Here is a 19065-nt window from a genome sequence, read left to right as displayed (position 1 = left end):
AACGCCGCAGTGACTGCCGAGACCAAAGCCTTGGCTTCCTGGAGACCTCAGTGACTTAGAAGGGTGTCTCCAATTAAACCCCTCCGGATGCAACTGGCAGCTACTTTATTGTTCACCTGCTCGAGGCTGCAAGCAGAGCTCCGTGCCATCACTGCGGTGTCGCAAAAAGCAGGATTGCTCTGCACTAAGAAGAGGAAAGCCCGCGGGTCCAGCTCTCCTGCAGCAGCAGAAGGTGCCGGCCTCACTCAGGCGAGAGGAAGCCTCAGGTCAATGTCAGGAAGGGGAAAAGAACGGAGGCGGCTTCCCATGAGGTTCAGGCATAGGGGAGGAAGGCAGATATTGTCTCTAGGGCCCTTCTCTTACACCGTGCATTAAGCAGCACCTTCCACCTTGCTGCATCCACCCTCCGGCTGGGCCAGCTCCTCCTGCACAGGCAGCTGGGGGGTAGAGGCCATCCACCATCACGCTGCCCAGGGTGGGAGGCAGCAGGACAGCAGACAGGAATAGGGGAGATGCTCTCTCAAGGCCTGAAGAGCACTTTTCTCCTCTAAGGTAAAACCCAGGAACGCCCCCATCCTTCCCACACCTGCTCGCTTTGCCCTTCCCTTCCTGATATAATCGCCCCCCCCAGGCCCTTGCCTCGCGTTGTGTAGGAGCTTTCCCCAAAACACTGTTTCCCCCTCATTTCCTTCCTCTGAAGACACCTGGAGCTTCCTCCCGCCGGCTCCCGCGGTGACACGGGCCAGGGCACGCTGCCCAGGGCAGCGGCTCATTGTGAAACCAAAGCAATGGCAGACAGCACAGGAGGGCTGCGGTGACACATTCAGAGACAACACAACCACGGACACAAAGGTTTTTACATACTGAAGCTAAGTAGTAACTTATTTTGGTAAAAATAGCCTGACATTTGAGGAAAACCAGAAGCACCGACCGCCAGCAAGGACTCCCTTCAGAAGGCTGTTGGGGAAGTATTTTTCCATCATGAAACGTATTTGAAATTTGTGTTTTGACATCTCAAGCTGTTAGTAGAAGCTCCTTGCTTAAAAAGAGTCAGTTTCGCATACAATAAGCGATGCAGCACAGGAAATAAAAGAAAAAACTCCTTTCCCATTTCAATACCACTTAAAAAGTTATTGGGAGGCAGCCAATACAGACGGGGAAGCTCTTTGAACTCCCTCTGGCAAAATGAGATGCCACTGCAGAGATCTGTGCACACGGCAAACATCACACATCTCAACTCCAACTTCAGCCTTCCAAGATGCCCAATTTGATAAACTCGAAATAGTTTTACCTGAACCTATCCCATTAAAACCATGTTGAGAAGCACAAAGCTTCATCCCACTAAGACAGATCGCAGAGATGAGTTTTCTGTAATGCTCTGTTACACCAACTTGTTTCTGCTACAGCGTTCACTTGATTCAATTAGCAGATTCATTGAATGTGGACTGGTAGAAGAGTAGTTGTATAAATACATTTAACGCAGGACTCTAGCTGAAAGTCAGCCCCCAGGGCAGACCCTTGGAGACTGAGCTGCAACAGCAGGACAGTGCTTTTCACTGATGGGCAAGCGTTCAAAGCATGAGGACGTGGGTACTGCTGCCTACTGGGGTTTACTTCTCCCACTCTGGACACTTGTACACACTGGAGCAGATACAATGATGTGTAATGATATTTAATGAAATCAGCACTGGACCCCACTTCTCCAAATCCACCAGAACCCACATCACAGAAAATCATGTACGACCTCTGCAGCTGCAGAGAAACCGAGAGTCATAAGGTGGATGCAAGCAAGGCTGCTATGAATGCCTGAGTCTGCAGACCCCTGCCCCTCCCCTCAATGATGGGTCAGCAACAGCTACGACCAGTGGAAAGTCCACTTGGCTCCACAAGTGGAGCATATATGCATCACTGAGCTTAAGCCGCTTTTGAACAGGTAAGCTACCTGCATGGAAGATTTGGGCAGTCAGATATCTGAAGGACTGGCTTTCCCTTTTCCACATTTGAAGGGTCCTCTTTTTACCTCCTTTCAGCTTCATTAGTCAGAACTAGGAAGGGCAAAGTGGTGGGATCCCAAACCAGCATTACCAGGATGTGACTCTACTCTGAGTCATCATCCTCTTTCACTTCAGCTGGAGATGGCTGCTCGCACCTGGATCACTGGACACCTACAGTAATACTCATCAAAACCAACAGACTGCTTCCTCAGCTTGTTCTTCAGAGGCTGCAGGAAGCAACCTTCACATTAAACAGTTGTAACTTCACAATTTCACAGTATCTTCACAACAAAGAGGACTGACGACCTCCAATGTGTGTTCAAAATCTAAAGAATAACACAGCAGTTTACGGATGAGGTACCTCTGCCAGCAGGATCTACCTAAAGCCCCACTGTCGGTCCAAGAAAATAAAAAGTTAACTCATACACAGCTGCAGAATATGACTAAATACCCAGTTGGTTTTTATTTTTGAATTAAAAACTTACTATGCTTTAATAACCTCCAGGAAAATGTATTTCATGGGAACTGGAAACCATTTACATTAAAAGAGCCAAATGAACGACATCGTTACATAAGTCTGTGTGCACATGAGTAGAACTGAGGTGCCTCGGTTGCGAAAGATCTCTGCCAGTACAGTAGTTTCATCTTCCATCTTGATATGCATTACATCAAAGGCTTCACCGATGAATTTCCTTGCCCGTCTAAGATCAGTCAGTAGCAAAGACGCCCTGCAGACCCACATTCCAAGCAGATGCAACATTCTACACATCTGATGAAGCAATTCAGTTCTCACCAAACAAATACCCCAGGAGCACTCATTCGTTCTGCTGGAATTATTCCAGTATTTGTTCCCTACTTACTGAGGGAAGCATCAGTTTGGGGTAAATACTATTTATACTGCTCTCTCTACATTTGATATGAGAAACATGATGTAAGTCAATAGAGATTTTCTTGCTATACGTCTACTAATTCTCCTGCACAGAGGCACAGACGCACTAAGGAACACCCCCACTCACTGCATAAGCAGTCTTTCACGTAAAGTAAATAGGGCAGATTGTTAATAATTTGTTACTGACTGCGAACTAATTAAGGAATGCATGAAAATAATACCATCCTGCAAGTACACCACAGCAGCAACTTCAAATTTACTATTTAAACAGATGGATGAGAGCCTTTTAAATTGGAAAATGTTTGAAACTAAAGAAGAAAGACAATTCAGAGAAGTCTGCAGAGACAATTGCTGCAATGTGCAGCATCAAGACACCAACACCTGGACAACCTAACTCTGCAAGGGCAATTCAAAAGACCACTGTGAAGTTGCTGCAAGCTACATTCTCACTTACATGCCATTACAATAATTGTGAAGTGGAAAACACTGAGCAACAAACATCTATTACAATCAGCTGGATTACAGTCATGTTCTGCAGCAGAAAAACTGCCAATCAACTGGGACTGAGACACAGACAACAGAAAAAACAAAACGCTTTGGATGTCACAAACGAGCCTGTAACGTTGACGCTGAATCCTTAAGAGCGAGCAAACCTTTTTGCTCACCATTTTTCACCTATAGCATTACTCCGAAATTCACTAATTCAGTGTTTGCCCCCTTGGTCTAAGCGAAAGTGCTCCACAGAGGTATTTGGGAGACAGGAATTAGGAACAGTTACTGGTAGACGTTAGGCGTGACCTCTACTACCAACACGAAGAGCAGCCAGACAGACATATTTAACACACTTCCAGGCTTTTTTTTTGTCTCTGCAAAAGCCCCAAATGCCTCATGCATCTGGCAGAATGTTTTAATGTTAATTCTGCTTTTAGCTTTAAAAACAGAGAAACAGATGAGTTACTGAGGCTCTGATACCAGGACTTAAAACAGCCTGGAGTGGAACCACGCTTACTTAAACTACACCTTGGGGTGCATCCAAACTAAGCAGCAGAGAAACTTCCCTTCCTCCAACTGCTCAAACCTGCTGAAAACTACCTGAGTGACTCAGTACATGTCCTTCTCCTGAGTCAGCCCTGAAGCATCCAATTCACCATGCAGGTTAAAGACTGTAGGATTGTCAGTTGTCTTAAAGGATGACCCGTGAACTAGAAAACATTTAACCCTTGCACAAACCAAGGTCACACGCATGCGCTGTGTTCCAGCCCTCCTCTCCCTGGGTTTGCAGGACGCAGAGCTGCTGGAACACTGCTTCACCACTTCACACAGAGGAGGGAAAGGTTGTACGGTCGCAAATCCCATTTGCACAAAGTAAACAGGTATAGAGATTCCAATTTTTAAATAAGTTTAATTGATTTCATTAACTAATAACTTGTCTTCTACCGCAGTAAATTAGAGCGCGACAGGTTGTTCGGATATTGTGGAGTACTGAAATCTGGAGGTGGGCTGAATGAAAGACTATGTACAATACAAATCAGCTTTCTGTTGTGTTATAAATTTATTCTCGTCATTTTTACCATTTATTCATCCCAAAAGACATATTGCATATTTGGAACATTTTTAAATAAGAGCCACTATATATTATTCAAGACAAGTAGTTTTGTCACATCAAAACTGATGACATACCCAATAAAAGTATTTTCCAGAGCAAGAACTCCTTACAAGAAATATAAATAGAATATAAATTTCATAAATGATCTAGCACGAAAAGATTAAGATAGTAAATCCATTCCATACTGAAGGCAGTACTTTACCACTCAGAGCACGTGTGGTGTTTCTAAAGGAAAAAAATCAGTTTCCTAGCAGAGGGCACTGAAACAAATCCAGGCCAGCTGTCGGATAAATTTTATTCCAATAGGACAGAATGAATTGATCACTTAACCCTTTTCTCTCAAGTTACTGATTAATATGATCAGGTAAGAAAAAGTTACTTTTTGCTTAACCCAGGCTTTGGATTTGTTCAGCTTCATCAGCTACGATGAAGAGATGACACACTTGGAAGCACACCTGCATTTTTAATATATCACCTACTATAATAAAAGAGTTACATCTCCATACTAGCATCTTCATTCCCATAGCAGAGAATTATTTAATCGAGAATCTCACTTACATCTCCATTCTCCTGATTGCTAAATGCAAGTAACGATGATCTATCTTACCGCATGCAAGCGCAATCTCAGAACAGCAATGTACACGCATGCACACACCCCCTCGGTGCGTTAGAAGTGTCCCATTTCCAGCGCTGGGAATAATGCTGACCCACCTTGTGGACTGAAATTTAAACATAGTCACAGGAATAACTTAGAATTACAAATGCCTTAATAGAGGGAAGCAGCAGTAACAGGCAATGATGGGGCTGAGGGAAGACTGTAAAACGTATGATCCTGGGAAAAGCACTGGCTTTGCTTCACCTTAAGAGCCAAGCAAACTATAGAGTAATCCATGGGAAGCAATCAGTACAGAACTCAAGAAAGTAGAATAATTCACGCCTGTCAAAGCATTTTAAAATAAAAGTTTCTCTTTTATAAGTCTTAAAAAATGTGAATAAGTATTGGTGCTATTAAACCAAGACTTCTCCAAATCATTTGACCTTCCAAATAAAAGTGATCACTACTGCCACTGTATCTAATAATCCTGATTAAAAAACAGCTGACAGATTGCAAAAACTAAGTGAAGGAATTATTCTATGAACATTTTCCCTGCTGCCCTGCAGGGATCTGCGTTTGGCTCGCTACTGTTCAACAATGTACAATCAATAATCTAGAAAAGCTTCAGTAGTCATCCCTGTTAAAACCTCGGGGCAGGGGGAAAAACCTCTCATTGATGAAGTGCTGAACAGTAATGCGAACAGGTTACTGCCTTGGATTGCTTGCCTACAGTGTTTTTTACCAAACAATATTGCCAAGTCAGATAAAACAGGGCTGCGTTGATGCAAGGAATGCACAGATTTGATTCACAAGATGAAAATCTAAACACTAGACGTCAGCGAATCCCCAAAAGGACTCTGGCAGACAGCCAAGTAAGAATAGCAGAGGAGGATGTAAAGCTTATTATCTATTTATACGATGTTAGTAAGGTCATTTCTGTAAGGACACGTTCTGTTCTGGCATTTGTTCGTTCTAGTTTTCAAAAAAGAACATTCAGAAAATTAGAAATCGTTTAAAAAGCTGACAAAATCCAGAGGGATGAAAAAAAAAAACCATTAAGAAACTGAATCCATTCCTATAAAGTCTGATTGGAAGGTATTTTGATTTTGACAGTGTGTCAAATCACTGGACCAGGACACATTTGCCATAGAACATCCCCCAAGAGATACACTGAAACCCAACGGCTGGGAGCCAAAGCAAGATGAACCGAAACACAGGCTTGATTTTGGGGGTGTTTTAAAGGGCAGGAGTTGCTCCAGTAACTTACCTACAGAGGCGACAGATTCTTTTTCTGTACTTCTTAAAGCAAGACTTCACTTTTCTAAAATACATGCTTAACTTCTAGACATTACGCTTCTCACACTGAAATCAGTCAGTGAAGTTTTAGGACTGCGATATCCAGAAAAGTGATCAGATACGAGTTCCTTCTGCCTTTCCCAATAAATGGAAACATGAGCTCTGACGGCCCTTGCCACTGACCCCCTTGTTTCAATTGCTAATTTGCCTTCTACTTCTGGGAGCCTTTAGTCCAATAGTGGCAACACCCACTGTTTTTATGGCACTAGTGGGTGCAACCCTCTTTCCAAGAACAACTTGGCTTTGTGGGCAAAGCTTTGCTCACTAATTTGAACGAGTTGACAGAAACTAAAAACCCAGGAAGAACCGGGAGACCCACATTGCAGTCCAATTCCCCACCAGAGGGGAAAGGAAGGAATTCTGTGCCCAGAAGCACACACAAAGAGGGACTGGGATGAGTAAGTAAACTGGATCTGAGGAATTCAGTGCAGCTGTTTGCTGGAAGCAAGCGCCCTTCAGATCCAGAGGTACATCCTTGAGAGCAGAGGGAGAGTATATGGCTTCTAATTCTTTCATATGACCAACTGTTTATTAACAGAGACTCAAAATCTCGAGACTGTTGCCTATGAAATACTAACGGTGGATGAAAAGCCAGAGGGAAAAAGGCCCCTGGTGGAAAGCGGCCAGCCCCAGTTGCAGAGCTAGTGCAAACTACAGTGGCTTCCCAAAAGCCGTTGTGGTGACCTGGTGTTTTAAAGCATTCAGATGCTGCTGGTGGAATGAATCTTGGCAGTGGGTTTGTCATGGAGAAGATTCAAGCTGAAGAAATGATTCTTGCAAGTGGTAGAGCCCTACAGATTAAGGCAGGAGACATTCAAATCTTATGTAAAGCACACTGAAAATTTGAACAAGTAACATAGCACAGAAGACTTGATTAGAAAAATAAACTTAGGAATATATCCCAAAAAATACATGCACAGATGATTACCTTTGCTCCAGCCATCAGTCATTTGATACTACGTCTAATTAAGATAGTTTTATGAGAAAAAACCTTGCAATAGATTGTGCAGATTACAGTTTTCCATTTAGCACCAAAAAAAACACAGAGATTCTGCAAGAAGGATCAGGCTAAGACTCTGATAGAATGCATTTAATTCAGCTGCAAGGAACAGGAAAATTACACTGTAGTTCTTATATGTTGTATGCTTGTATTTCTAAATGAAGGTCCACTGTTGTAGTCCCCACATAGATGGAATTCTTGTAGAATTTAAGAGAAGGTGCCGTGGTCAGGGCACCAGGACAAACCGGAGGAAGTGTTCAGATACTTTATTATACTCAATATTTCAAATGGAACTAGCAACTGATGAAACAACTCTCGGACTATTTTTTCTAGTATGAGGAACCTTTTTATAACCTCAAACTTCAGTGTGAGCTCAGAGCACTTATTTTACAAGTAGACTTAGAGCATCTTACGTTTTTGTTAAAAGCTGCTCTTGTTACAGTAGTTCCAAGGCTTAGCTCATCAAGCCTCACAACTCAAATGAGCCTAAATATGAATGTAAAATTAGCACACGCATTTACTATAAACAAATGCAACAAAAAAAGAGAGGTTTGTGCATAGAGTGCTCGCAATGTAACTCCACTTGCTGCTTTAGTATAAAAGCATTGAAGAACAGCAACTTCCTAGCTCCTGAATCCTTCTCCAGGGATTCTCACAGCTAAAGAGTGAACTGTGCATTTTAGCTCATTCTTGATCATTCTGAACATGCAAATGTCAAGAACTCCTGGGAAAGGCACTGTATTAGGGAGCCACAGGTATACTTGTAAGCACAAACCCCCATGCAATGTGTACTACTCTGCACCTGCGTGTACAATATAGATAGGCGCACATGCACGTGATGAAATCTGAAACCCTTCTCCTTTAGCACAGCTATGTTGCGTCTCAAATTTCAGCTCTCTGATGCTCTAAAAATTTCTGAACACATAACATTTTTAATACAAGAACAAACTTAGGTAACAGGCAGCTTTGCTCAGTATGGGGCACCAACTGGCAGTGCAGGCCTGCCCCAAGGTTGGTCCCAGGGAACTCAGCACCTTTCCCGCTGCCAGCCAGGAGGGACCACTGCTCCACCAGGCTCTATTCCACCTCCTCGCACCACATCTACGTTCTGCTGGCAGGGAGGAGGGAACAGAATCAACTGGAAAAGAAACAGTGGCTGAAAGACAGACAAATAGAGTTCAAGATGCTAAAGAAGAGAGGAGGGAGCATCCGCCTCCCTTCCCCTTGAAGGGCTTTCCACTATTGCCCCACTACCTGCAGCCACTGCTTCTCCAATCTCACATCCCCTGCCACAGGCACAAGCCACCCTTCAGCTGTGAACACTCTTCCCCCCCTGCCCATGGCAATAATGCTCCCAAGCCTTTCAGCGCTCTCTCCTCCCCGATTTCTTTCCAAAAACCACAGCTGGGAGAGAGATCAGCTAGACAAAAACTGAAACCAGTGCAAACATGAAATACAAGGTAATAAAAAAAATAAATCTTTTGCTATTATTGGGCATGCTGCAGACACTGTGCCTAGTAACTGTGGCAATATCTAGTGCAAAAGAACTTAGCATGAATCTTTCGTTTTTAAATGACATTCAACTCAAACATGCATAGGGAGAGTAAAGTTATTTTATTAAATCATGCACATCACGTGTGTTAGTGCAAATAGTTTAATCTGTACTCCAGAAATTCTATTGTATTTTTATATCTTTACAAAATAGATTTAAAACAATTATTTACTTTAAAAAAATGTAATTCTGAAGTTAAGCATTTCAGAACAATATTTGCAATAACCTATATACAAGAGGTACTAAGTACCACTGGCATATGAGTGTTCTGTGGTTGGGTGGCTTCCTGCAACTGAAAAGGATGAAATGAATGAACTAAATGACAATATTTACTTTCTACAAGTCACTTGTGGACTATTTTTTTTTTCCAACTAATAATCCTCCCATTAGCAAATCCCATGTAACTCAAGACAGAACCTTTAATTAAAGGAGAATGACCCTTAAAACCTCACGAAGTAAATTATATGCTAAATTTCTATTTAAATATTTAAGCTACCTGTCGATTGCCATAACATTGTTAAAGCCAATTCAATTGCTGAGATGACCTCCCTATTTTGAAGTTTCCTTTAGCAGAGCCATTTTACTTTACCATCCTTTAGCACATTAAGTCTTTAATAAACTTTTTTGACAGAACTGTTGAGCTGAACAAGACGACTACAGTCTACATTTAATTCAGCACTAACTACAGTGATTCCCACCAAAAGTCAGCAAATAGCAATAGTAATAGTACTGAGATAAGAAAAAGAAACTTTGTAATGGGGACCACTGCATCATACTTACAGCCATGTGATGAGGATGCACAAAGTCTTACTACCAAATCAAAATCACCTTGACCTGACAATACATCAACAGGTATATGATTTCAATTTTGTAGTATTTTAGGTATCTTGGATATTTTCTGGCTAATCACAGATGTGCTGTAGCAGTTCTTTTAAAGTTACGTCAATAAAAGCTTATCTAAAGAGCCTCTCCAGCTCAAGTCAGAAAGTATCAAATGACTGAAAAAATAAATTGATACATGTGGTATGCGAAAAGTATTCATACTTTAAAGAATGCATCTCTTTAAATATATGAAATTTAATAAATTACATTCAAACTAAAGATAATGTAAGTTGAATCACTGCACTATGTCCATCAAATGACCAAGTACTTGCTCCCAGAAACACCTTAGTTCACTCAAGAACACACACATGCTTACACTCGCACACACGCACACTAATTACTCTAGGCTGGTCTTCACCACCAACATCTCTATCTCTTTAAGGCTGGACATGAATTGTGTTTATTCCCAAGAATCATTAATAAAGCAATCCTTATCAGAGAAAAATATGCTTCCTTCAAAAGGCATGGTAAGAGAAGTTTTCTCAATTCTTGTTCCCAACAGCTCAGTGACTAACAGCAAGTAAAACGGTGTACTAGGGTTTCCTTAAAAAGAATAAAATGGTACTGAAAGGCACTGAGCGCACTGCATCTGTTTTCCAAGTATCTGCAAGGTTACTTGGCTTGGGTGTCCAAATCAGAAATGTGTTTTTCCTTTTAAATCTGGCAATCAGATTCTAAAGTTAAGTGTCTACAACCCTAGCCGTTATAAATAATTTGGTACCACGAAGCCTACTTTAGGCCACCATTATAGTACTCAGAATCCCAACATACTAATTTAAAACTTGCATGAAATTGTAAGCAAAAATATTGCTCACAGTATGATGAATCACAATTTTATTCCCTCTTTATAGACAGATACATTTTATACAGTTTAAAGCAAATGACCCTACTGCTGTTCTCACGCAGAGCTGTGCTGTATTAAGAGGTAAAAAGGAAGAGAATTAATCTGTTTTCCCTCAGTATATGAATGTTGCCAGCTTCTAAAGGGAGGACGGTGTATGGATTCAACAACAGTTCTCATGGAGAAGCTCTGGTTAGGCCTGGGTACAGCACCACGGCTGTTACAGCAACCAAAGCTGCCATCACAGGCATCCAAGGCCATTGTCTCTGTGTGGAGAGAAAAAAAAAATCAATATCATATTTGTTCTAATTCATACTAAACAGTTTACCCTGTGGTTCCTGAAAGTCCTGAGCACCTGTTGATAGGCATCGCTAAAAAGTTACCCACAAGCCCTACTGCAGGCTAGTCCTGCCTTCGAGCAGCACAGTAAACTGTGTTTCTCTAGCAAAGGGAACTCCACAACTCTTCATGACTGAGGATCATCAGGAGAACTTTTGGTAGTTCTGTATTTCCAGCTTCATTACTGTACGCACCTCAAAGAAATCTCCTACTAAATATGTGAGGGCTTAAGACGTTTAAAACATTGCTTGTGCCATGTAACTGCTAGACATGTTAGTAGTACTAGTAGTGATATCTTCAACTTAGCTTTTGAATGTTTAAATCCAGATCTATGAAGTTCGCTTGTAGCGGATCCTAATGACATCATTTCAAACGGATCGTCACAACATTTCATGACAACAATAGCATTTTAAGGAGGACACACTGAGAGACGTTAGAGAAAATGCAAGCTGAGAGTTCAGAATACAAACCAACCACCTCTTTCTCGTCTTTTTTTCCATCTTCTTCATAGCAACAGTGACAAGAATTTAAGTGTTTAGAGCCAGAGAGGAATTTCTTAGTCCGTAAATAGGAACCAAAGCTTGTTGATTTTTATTATTTAGAGGCAAACTCTTCATTTTTTTCCACAGTTAATCAAGCAATTAAGTTTTCTTACAGGCCCTAACATCGCAGCATTGTGCAAAAGGTAGCCCATTTGTTAAAGACAAACTGAGATGGAGTTAGAAGAGGCACATTCAGAACCAGTTAGAGTGCAGTTCACTGTTAGAATTAAAGAAATCGCAGATGTTAAATGATTAGTCGATTGCTCAGCTCGTCAGTATTAACAGAATGGCATATCAAATGAAGGGTTTGCTTCAGGTAAAGAAATACCTGTGAGCATTCCACCATGCACTATTTCATACAGAAATGGCACAAACAGGTGAGAGGGACAAACATACATTGACTGAACAGTAGTGCTTGTACCTTTCGCTACCACAATGGGCCGTAACACCAATACAGGAAAGCCAGGATTAGGCCGATGAATACGGCTGGGACGGGTTGTAATATGGAAGGCTAAAGAAGGGAAGGGATATTAAAAATCACTTTGTGCTATAAATCAAATCAGGTAAAGATGATTTAGAGAGGGGAATATAAGTCAGTGAGTTCTGTTTTAATTGAAATGTATTAAAGACATCTAACACAATACAGCATCATCTAATCTGGTATACAAAGTTAGTACACCATTCTACTCAAATGAACAGGGATGTTTAAAAATAAAAGGAAGTAAGCAGAAAATGTTCTAAGAAACCTCTTGTCACAACCTGGAATTTAGCACTTAAACAAAACAAATCTTAAACTGATTTGCCTGTCTCTTATTTGCAATTGGTTTTAGTTTTTCTAAGTGATAAGAAATCCCATCTGTATTTCTTACAGGTGAAAGACTCACACCAGATATTCAATTTCTCAGCTACTTCTTCATTCTTTCCAAGTTAGCCCTTCCCATTTTCCATCACCAGCCTCCAGGAAAAACAATCACCTTCCTCCATTACTCAATTAATTAAAATGATGTCCACAGGCAAACCCAGTAGTTCAGACATTTCCATGAGATTGTAACATGACTGTACAATCAACAGTTACTATAAAGCAGGAAAGAACATTTCCATCAGAGACACCACAACCATCAGCATCTCTGGCAGGTCAGCAGCCTTTTCAGTTCTGAAAATCAATCAAATGTGGCAGCTGGGCCAAACTACCAGCTGGCAAGATTGCAGGGTTCATTTAGCTTATGGCCTCCATGGAACCATCTACACATTTTTCAGCTACGTTCAATTAACTGAAAAGTAAGTTAGTTCACATTCTGGATGGGCAGCCTTGCCGTACAATAAATTAAAAGCAAAAATGGATCCAAATTCTTTTAAAGCTGTCCTTGGAAGGCATCTCCTTTCTCTGTATCCTAGCCTATATATTTGTGCACAAACAAAGACACACAGAGGTTAAGTTCAAACCATGCTAAGTATTTTAAGAACTCTTTTGTGCTCAAGCCACCTTGATTGTGTTCAGTCAAACAAATAAGTAAATGTTGGAAGACTCTCTAAAACATTGTGACTCAAATAAAATCTCATCCTGTTACTAATTTGTATTAGTCACTTCATCATAGAACCTCCAATATGGTTCAAATCACAGGAACCTTAGAAGGTATTCTGGTCTCTGCCATTCAATCCAAATTTGTTTTAATCAAGGCAAATATTTAATTGAAAAATTATGTGCAACCATTGAAGTCATTTTCATGCAGGATTATTTTTCTGTCATTGGTGCCACAAATCAAGAGTGCCACCTCCCCACAGAAAGCACACTGGTAGGAATAATCACAGCAGTGTTCAAAATGAAGTGCCAGAAGTTTAAGTCAACCATAGCAGCTAATGTTCTCAAACCATTCACATAAATAAGTCTGTCATATAAAGCACATCAGGAAATAATCAGTGACTACAAGCATGCAAGCACAAGTAGTGCAACACACTGCTAAGCATTTCAGAACACAACACTGCGAATTTTTTTTCCAAGTAGAACTTAAGTATAAAAACTTAATACTAATGATATCCAAACCAGAGTACAAAGTCTTGTCTTTTCTAACACTGGTTACAATTCTATGGAATTTTTTTTTTTAAGTTATATGCATTCACGGCTGTGACATCTTGGCAAATGAAACAGATGATAAATATTCACCACATAAAATGAAACTGCCTCCAATTTTCCCCCTTCATGAATTTACCAATATGCAACAAATCTCCTCACTGTCGAGGAGCCTTTAACTAGATGCTTCATCGAAACTGTGCATCTTGTATTAGAATATGAAGATATGCAAATTCAGACACAAATGGACCACAAAAAGGAACAAATCCCACAGTGGGAAAATCACTTTCTGTGGGACACTATCCTCAGAAATAAAGTAGCAGATAATGATTCCAGCATAAGCGGATGATGGGACTTGAAAAATTTGACCTTGGAGCTCAGCCCAGTATCCATGATGCTTCAAATAATCCACAAGATAGATATGTTTTATATTACTGATTGTGAGTAATGCTTGTTTGAACATCGGGCTTGTCCTGCAAGTCCTTATATGGTTGGATGCTCTTCATCATACCCTGACCTCCAGGTTTTAACTGTCATAACTAACTTCCCCTCTGAAAGCAGATTTTGGCAACTGCTGTGGTTCAAGATTTCATTTAAATATTCACCTCAAATTCTTCCTAAAATTACCCTACCCCTGCAAGCTTTTCCACTTTATCAGGCCCTCCAACTCCCTTCAGAGTATTTCTTCCCTTTTTACTAACTCCCTTTTTCCACTGATCACTTAATCCTGAGGTTAATGTTTTTAACACAGCAGAAAATCTCACATTAACATTTATTTATTTAGCATGATCTCTTCCCATTTATATTTTTGGTAGTTTGTTTTTGAAGTCTACTTTAGTAACTCAGTATTATCAGAGCTTTACAGAACAATTCTAAGCAGGAAGCAAGTTCCCAGAGAATTACAACATCACATTCCTGAAAATATGGCTGAAAAAAGTGAGGAGGGCTTTGAATTCTTTACCTCCACTGTGTTAGAGGTTTACACTAAGTAACTGACTATGGCAAGAGCATTCACACAAACTGCACATCTAGCAGGCAGTTGATTTTAGAGGATGGTACCTGTAAAACTTTCTTCATAGTCAGAGAAACAGTTTTCTAAAAGGCTATTACAGAGCACCCATTATCCTCCTGTTTCATACTGTGCACTACAGGAGTTATTCACCCTGCACTGATCATAGAGGCAGTACAGGAAGACAATAAACCAGTCATCCCAGAGGAGTAAGGTATCTAAAATATGGCTTGACCACCTTTTAATGTGCCTGCCACACCCTTAACATCTGGAGGATTTCAGAAGTCTCAGTATTTAAAAAAAAAAAAAAAGGGCTGTCCCTGGCTGTGAACTCCATTCTAATGATACCACCTCTCAAATCATTTGTAAGAGAAAAGAATGTTTCCAGTAATGAATAGAAAGGACAGTTCAACTGCTCTGTTCAAAGCATGAGCAGATCAGGGATAACCACTGTTAAGAAGCATAAGCAAGAGTAAGGAGGGGACATCGATTCTCCATTCTAATACACATTAATAAAATAAAAGCACCTTGATGAAGTCTCTTAATTGATTTGGATACAAGTTTCTCAGCTTTTACCCATGTATCATTCTCCAGAATTAAAAAGTTGTGCTTAGTTCTGGTTCACTAGTATTTTCAAAAGAGCAGATATCTAAGGCCATATTTAAAACTGTCACACGACTGTGAATTTAACTTCGTGCATAACTGTAACAGTGTAATGACCTGCAAATTTATGCATAGTGCCAGAATGGAACTCTGCATTTTAGAGTACACAATCTCTTTTTTCTAGAGCCTGTCCTTTTCAATTTGGCACGTACATAGTCTCTCAATCAACTGAATTGCCAGTGTCATAACCCTACTTCCCCATATTTTTTTTGTAGAGACTTACGTTGTTTCCTTTTTCTTGTAGCAGCTTCAGGTTTTCTTTACATTGTTTGAGCTCTTCCGCGAGTGACTGATTTTCTTGTTCAGTCAGCTCATACTTCGCCTTCAGCTCTGAGAGCACAGTCTGTGTTCTTTCATACTAAAGACAAAGAGAAAACAATCTGCTGACCCCTGCACATCCAACACATGCTTACATTTGCTTAGCACACAGCTTCCTCTCCTGTAATCTGCCTTGAGTAACTTGCCTTGGATCAGTACACTCTTTTCTTTCAAAAGCAGGGCAGAAAAATCTTAATTTAGAAAAGAAGAAAAATCTAAACTAAGATTTTGTCCCTAACTCTAAAGGGCTAAGATTACTGAAAAAACAAATGATGAAGTAAATTCAAGGCCTTAATTCATCTCTCCTAGCAAACAATTATTCATTGGAAAGGACTGTAAAAGCTACAAAGACAAAACAAGAAACAGGAGAACAAAGAATCCTTCACATTTCAAAAGTGGTTTTACATGGAGGCTGTTGTTTAAATACCTACACCAACCAAATAGGTGCAAAAATCAACATTGTGTATGAAACAAGTCCTCCTCCCGCACAAACTCAAAACAGTTTAAGAGAAAGCAAGGCATTAAAAAAAATATCATGCCTTATTACAGTCAGGCAGTAATCCTCAGCGTGGATCAAGTACAAACAACACTGGGTGAATGTGTCTCATGTTCTACGGGTGTGGGCAGCTTCTCCTTTTTCAAACTCACATTCAATTTTTTCTATAGATCACAAGCTTCCCAATAGCCCTCATGACAGGGATTAGTAGGACGGGACCAGTGACTTTCAGTACTGGCATTTACCACGAATATAAAAGATTAGGCATCTTTACAAATGCATCTGATTACAAAAACACAGACTAACAAGGATGGGTTTTTCAGTTTCTAAAAATGGTAAGGAATGTGACATGGATAAACTAATGACGAAGCAAAAGGACAGGACCGCAAAAGAAACTAAAAGCAGTGACTGAGGAAAACCTCACTCAAAACACTCATAAGAGAAATCAACTACTTGTGGGAGGCTATGGCCTTCTTCCAGACACAGCCTTCAGAGGCTACGCAGATGAAATACACGCTCAAAATGCTAGCTTTTCTTTAGGCACTTGCTAATCATCCGCAGCCTAGGCACCCAGTAAGATGGAAGCAGACCTCTGTAAAAAACGTGTTGTCCCGTTGTCAAACAAAAGATTTTAAACCTAACTAGGAAGACCATATTGTCTAAAAAGAACTAATTTTTACTCATAACAGCTAATGAAAGTCTAGATCGTCATGTTCAGGAAGACTCTGAATAAGGTTTACCTGTCTGAACAGCTTAAAAGTAAATTGACTAGGATAATGCACAAAAGCAAACTTCAGGACGTTCTGAAAACACATGGAAGTAATTTTATCTGAAATCTTCCTTTTAAGATTTAACCCCCCAGTTATTTTATCATTAGCTACCACAAAATATTTACAATAAAACTATAAGAAGTTTTTGTTACAAGAAATTTTCATTTCTTTTAGCTTAGAAGTCGAAGTCACCGGGCATTATATTCCTTCCAAGCGGAAATAATGTTTCGTATTACCTCTTTCTGAACATCTTTTGCTTGACTCTCAGCTTCACTGAGCTGGCTTTTTAGACTAGCTGCATCCCGTTGATGTTTTTCTCTCAAAGAACCCATCTCATTTTCAAGTTCCTTTCGAGACATTTGAAGAACACTTATGTCGCTGGTTAGTGCTAAACTCTGCTTCTGAGAGCTGAAAAACAAAATCCAATTGATTCATCATGTGTTTTACATTTAAACACACAAGAGACGTTTTTTAAAGCACTTTTCATCCTCCAAAGCTTCACATATTATTTTTATTTATGATGGAAGTATCAGCTTAGAGGAGAAACAGAAATACAGATCATCATTGTCTCCCTAGACAAACTACTGATACAAAAGGCTGGCTTGCTTTTAAATATGTGTGCATGGCTTGGTTTTTATAATTAATCATAATCTATAATTTAAAAAAACGTATCATTCATTATTTTTAGTTTCCTAGTTTGCCTTTCAGTACTCACTAATTATTTATTACATACTCAAAAGTATTTCGAAATGAACTTGTAACAAGAAGTCTGTCCAAGGTTGTTAGAAGTATTTCACTTACTTGCATACATGCTTCTTGCCTTACTCCAGCTGCATCAGCTAATAGCTAATGTATTCTTCAAGGTTTTAGGACAATTGTGTAATAGTCATAGAAAGCTCTAAATTAGAGTATTACAGACACTAGTTGGTAATAACCAACGAGTGTTAATTTGTGCCTGTGCAAGACAGAAAAATAAGGGAGAGATCTTGCACATCTCCATTATACAAAACCTAGATTTGCTTGTGTGATTTTCCATATGAAAAAATACGAGTGGAAATCAGGTCACAATAGAATGAAAAATAAAGGCTTGGTTCCTGTAAAATAACACAAAACTTCTAGAAATGTTTTGTTGTGGGGAATTATTATAATAAGTGATATGAATGCATTTGCAAAATAGAAAAAAATAACTTGGTATAACATTTTGGCATGCAAGTGTGTCCTGCCCAATACTATGATATAAATACAATTTCAATATGTTTTTTGAAACACCATCAGACACTTGGTACCACTGTGAGGAAGAAAACAAAACGAGAACCCCCTCTTCAGCTACTATGATACCTTCCTAGACAAATGTATTTGTGCCCTTACCTAGAAAGCTCCTTCTCTTGTCGCTGAATTTCAGATGTAAGCAAAGTATTTTCCTTCCTTAGTGTAGCACATTCAGCTTCCAGAGCACTCCACTCTGCCTTCAACTTTTCAAGTTCACCTGCAACAAATAAAATTTAATGGAATTGAGTAAAATTATTTCATGACTACTTCAAGTATCACCAGATAATAGACAGAGAAAAAGCTGATATCTGCCATAAATCTCAAATATATTTGATTATCATCATCTTGCATGAACTCTCTCACAAGCACTTATAAACATTACCGTATCTTCTACTGTTACAAGGTTTGTGAGGCATTAAAACAAGCTAGTGCTTTATTTTTTCCAATGCATGCTTGTTCTAAGGCACCAGAGTAGAAAACAGGGTTTATGGGTCTCTTCTAGTATTTTAGAAACAGTGACAGGAAAGTGTAGTTCAAGAAAATATCTTCCCAGACTTGAAGATAGCAAGCAACTAAAAAACATTAGATACCATGCTTCTACTACAGGGAATAGAATGTTTAAAGCAATATCTAAAGGGTGAAAATAAGACCTTAGAAATAAATCAATCCCTGGTAAAATACATAAAAAAATCAGTGTTACACATCTCAGTAATACAACGACAGGCAGACTGGAATCTGAACAGGAAAGTCTTCTCTGGCAGCTTCACAAAGATTAACTGATTCAGAATTTAAAGTGTATACTTATGCCAGTTTCTCTTAGGTGCGTAAAAGTTCCAGCATGAGCTTTTGAATTCTATTAGCAGATTCCCCAAGACC

The 19065-nt window shown here is 39.8% G+C and overlaps 1 protein-coding gene across 50 annotated transcripts in view; it reads right to left on the bottom strand.

The window, feature by feature from the left end:
* Nucleotides 1-2465: 2465 nt before the first annotated feature.
* Nucleotides 2466-19065, bottom strand: part of SLMAP (sarcolemma associated protein) — an 83310-nt gene continuing 66710 nt past the window's right edge. For 10 of the 50 annotated variants that reach the window (XM_054076164.1, XM_054076176.1, XM_054076187.1 and 7 more), the window contains 4 exons: nt 18289-18406; nt 17157-17328; nt 15560-15694; nt 2473-10981 (listed from right to left, as the gene is read on the bottom strand). In XM_054076164.1, the coding sequence (XP_053932139.1) occupies nt 10892-10981; nt 15560-15694; nt 17157-17328; nt 18289-18406 (515 nt within the window). In that variant the 3' untranslated portion in view covers nt 2473-10891. Of the gene's footprint in view, nt 10982-12017; nt 12108-15559; nt 15695-17156; nt 17329-18288; nt 18407-19065 lie in introns of all 50 variants that reach the window. The other 40 variants (XM_054076159.1, XM_054076173.1, XM_054076162.1 and 37 more) reach the window with 17 other exon arrangements.

Source organism: Cuculus canorus, chromosome 11 (genome assembly GCF_017976375.1).
Source record: "Cuculus canorus isolate bCucCan1 chromosome 11, bCucCan1.pri, whole genome shotgun sequence".
NCBI classification, from domain to species: Eukaryota; Metazoa; Chordata; class Aves; order Cuculiformes; family Cuculidae; genus Cuculus; species Cuculus canorus.
This window is presented reverse-complemented; position numbering and strand designations above follow the sequence as displayed.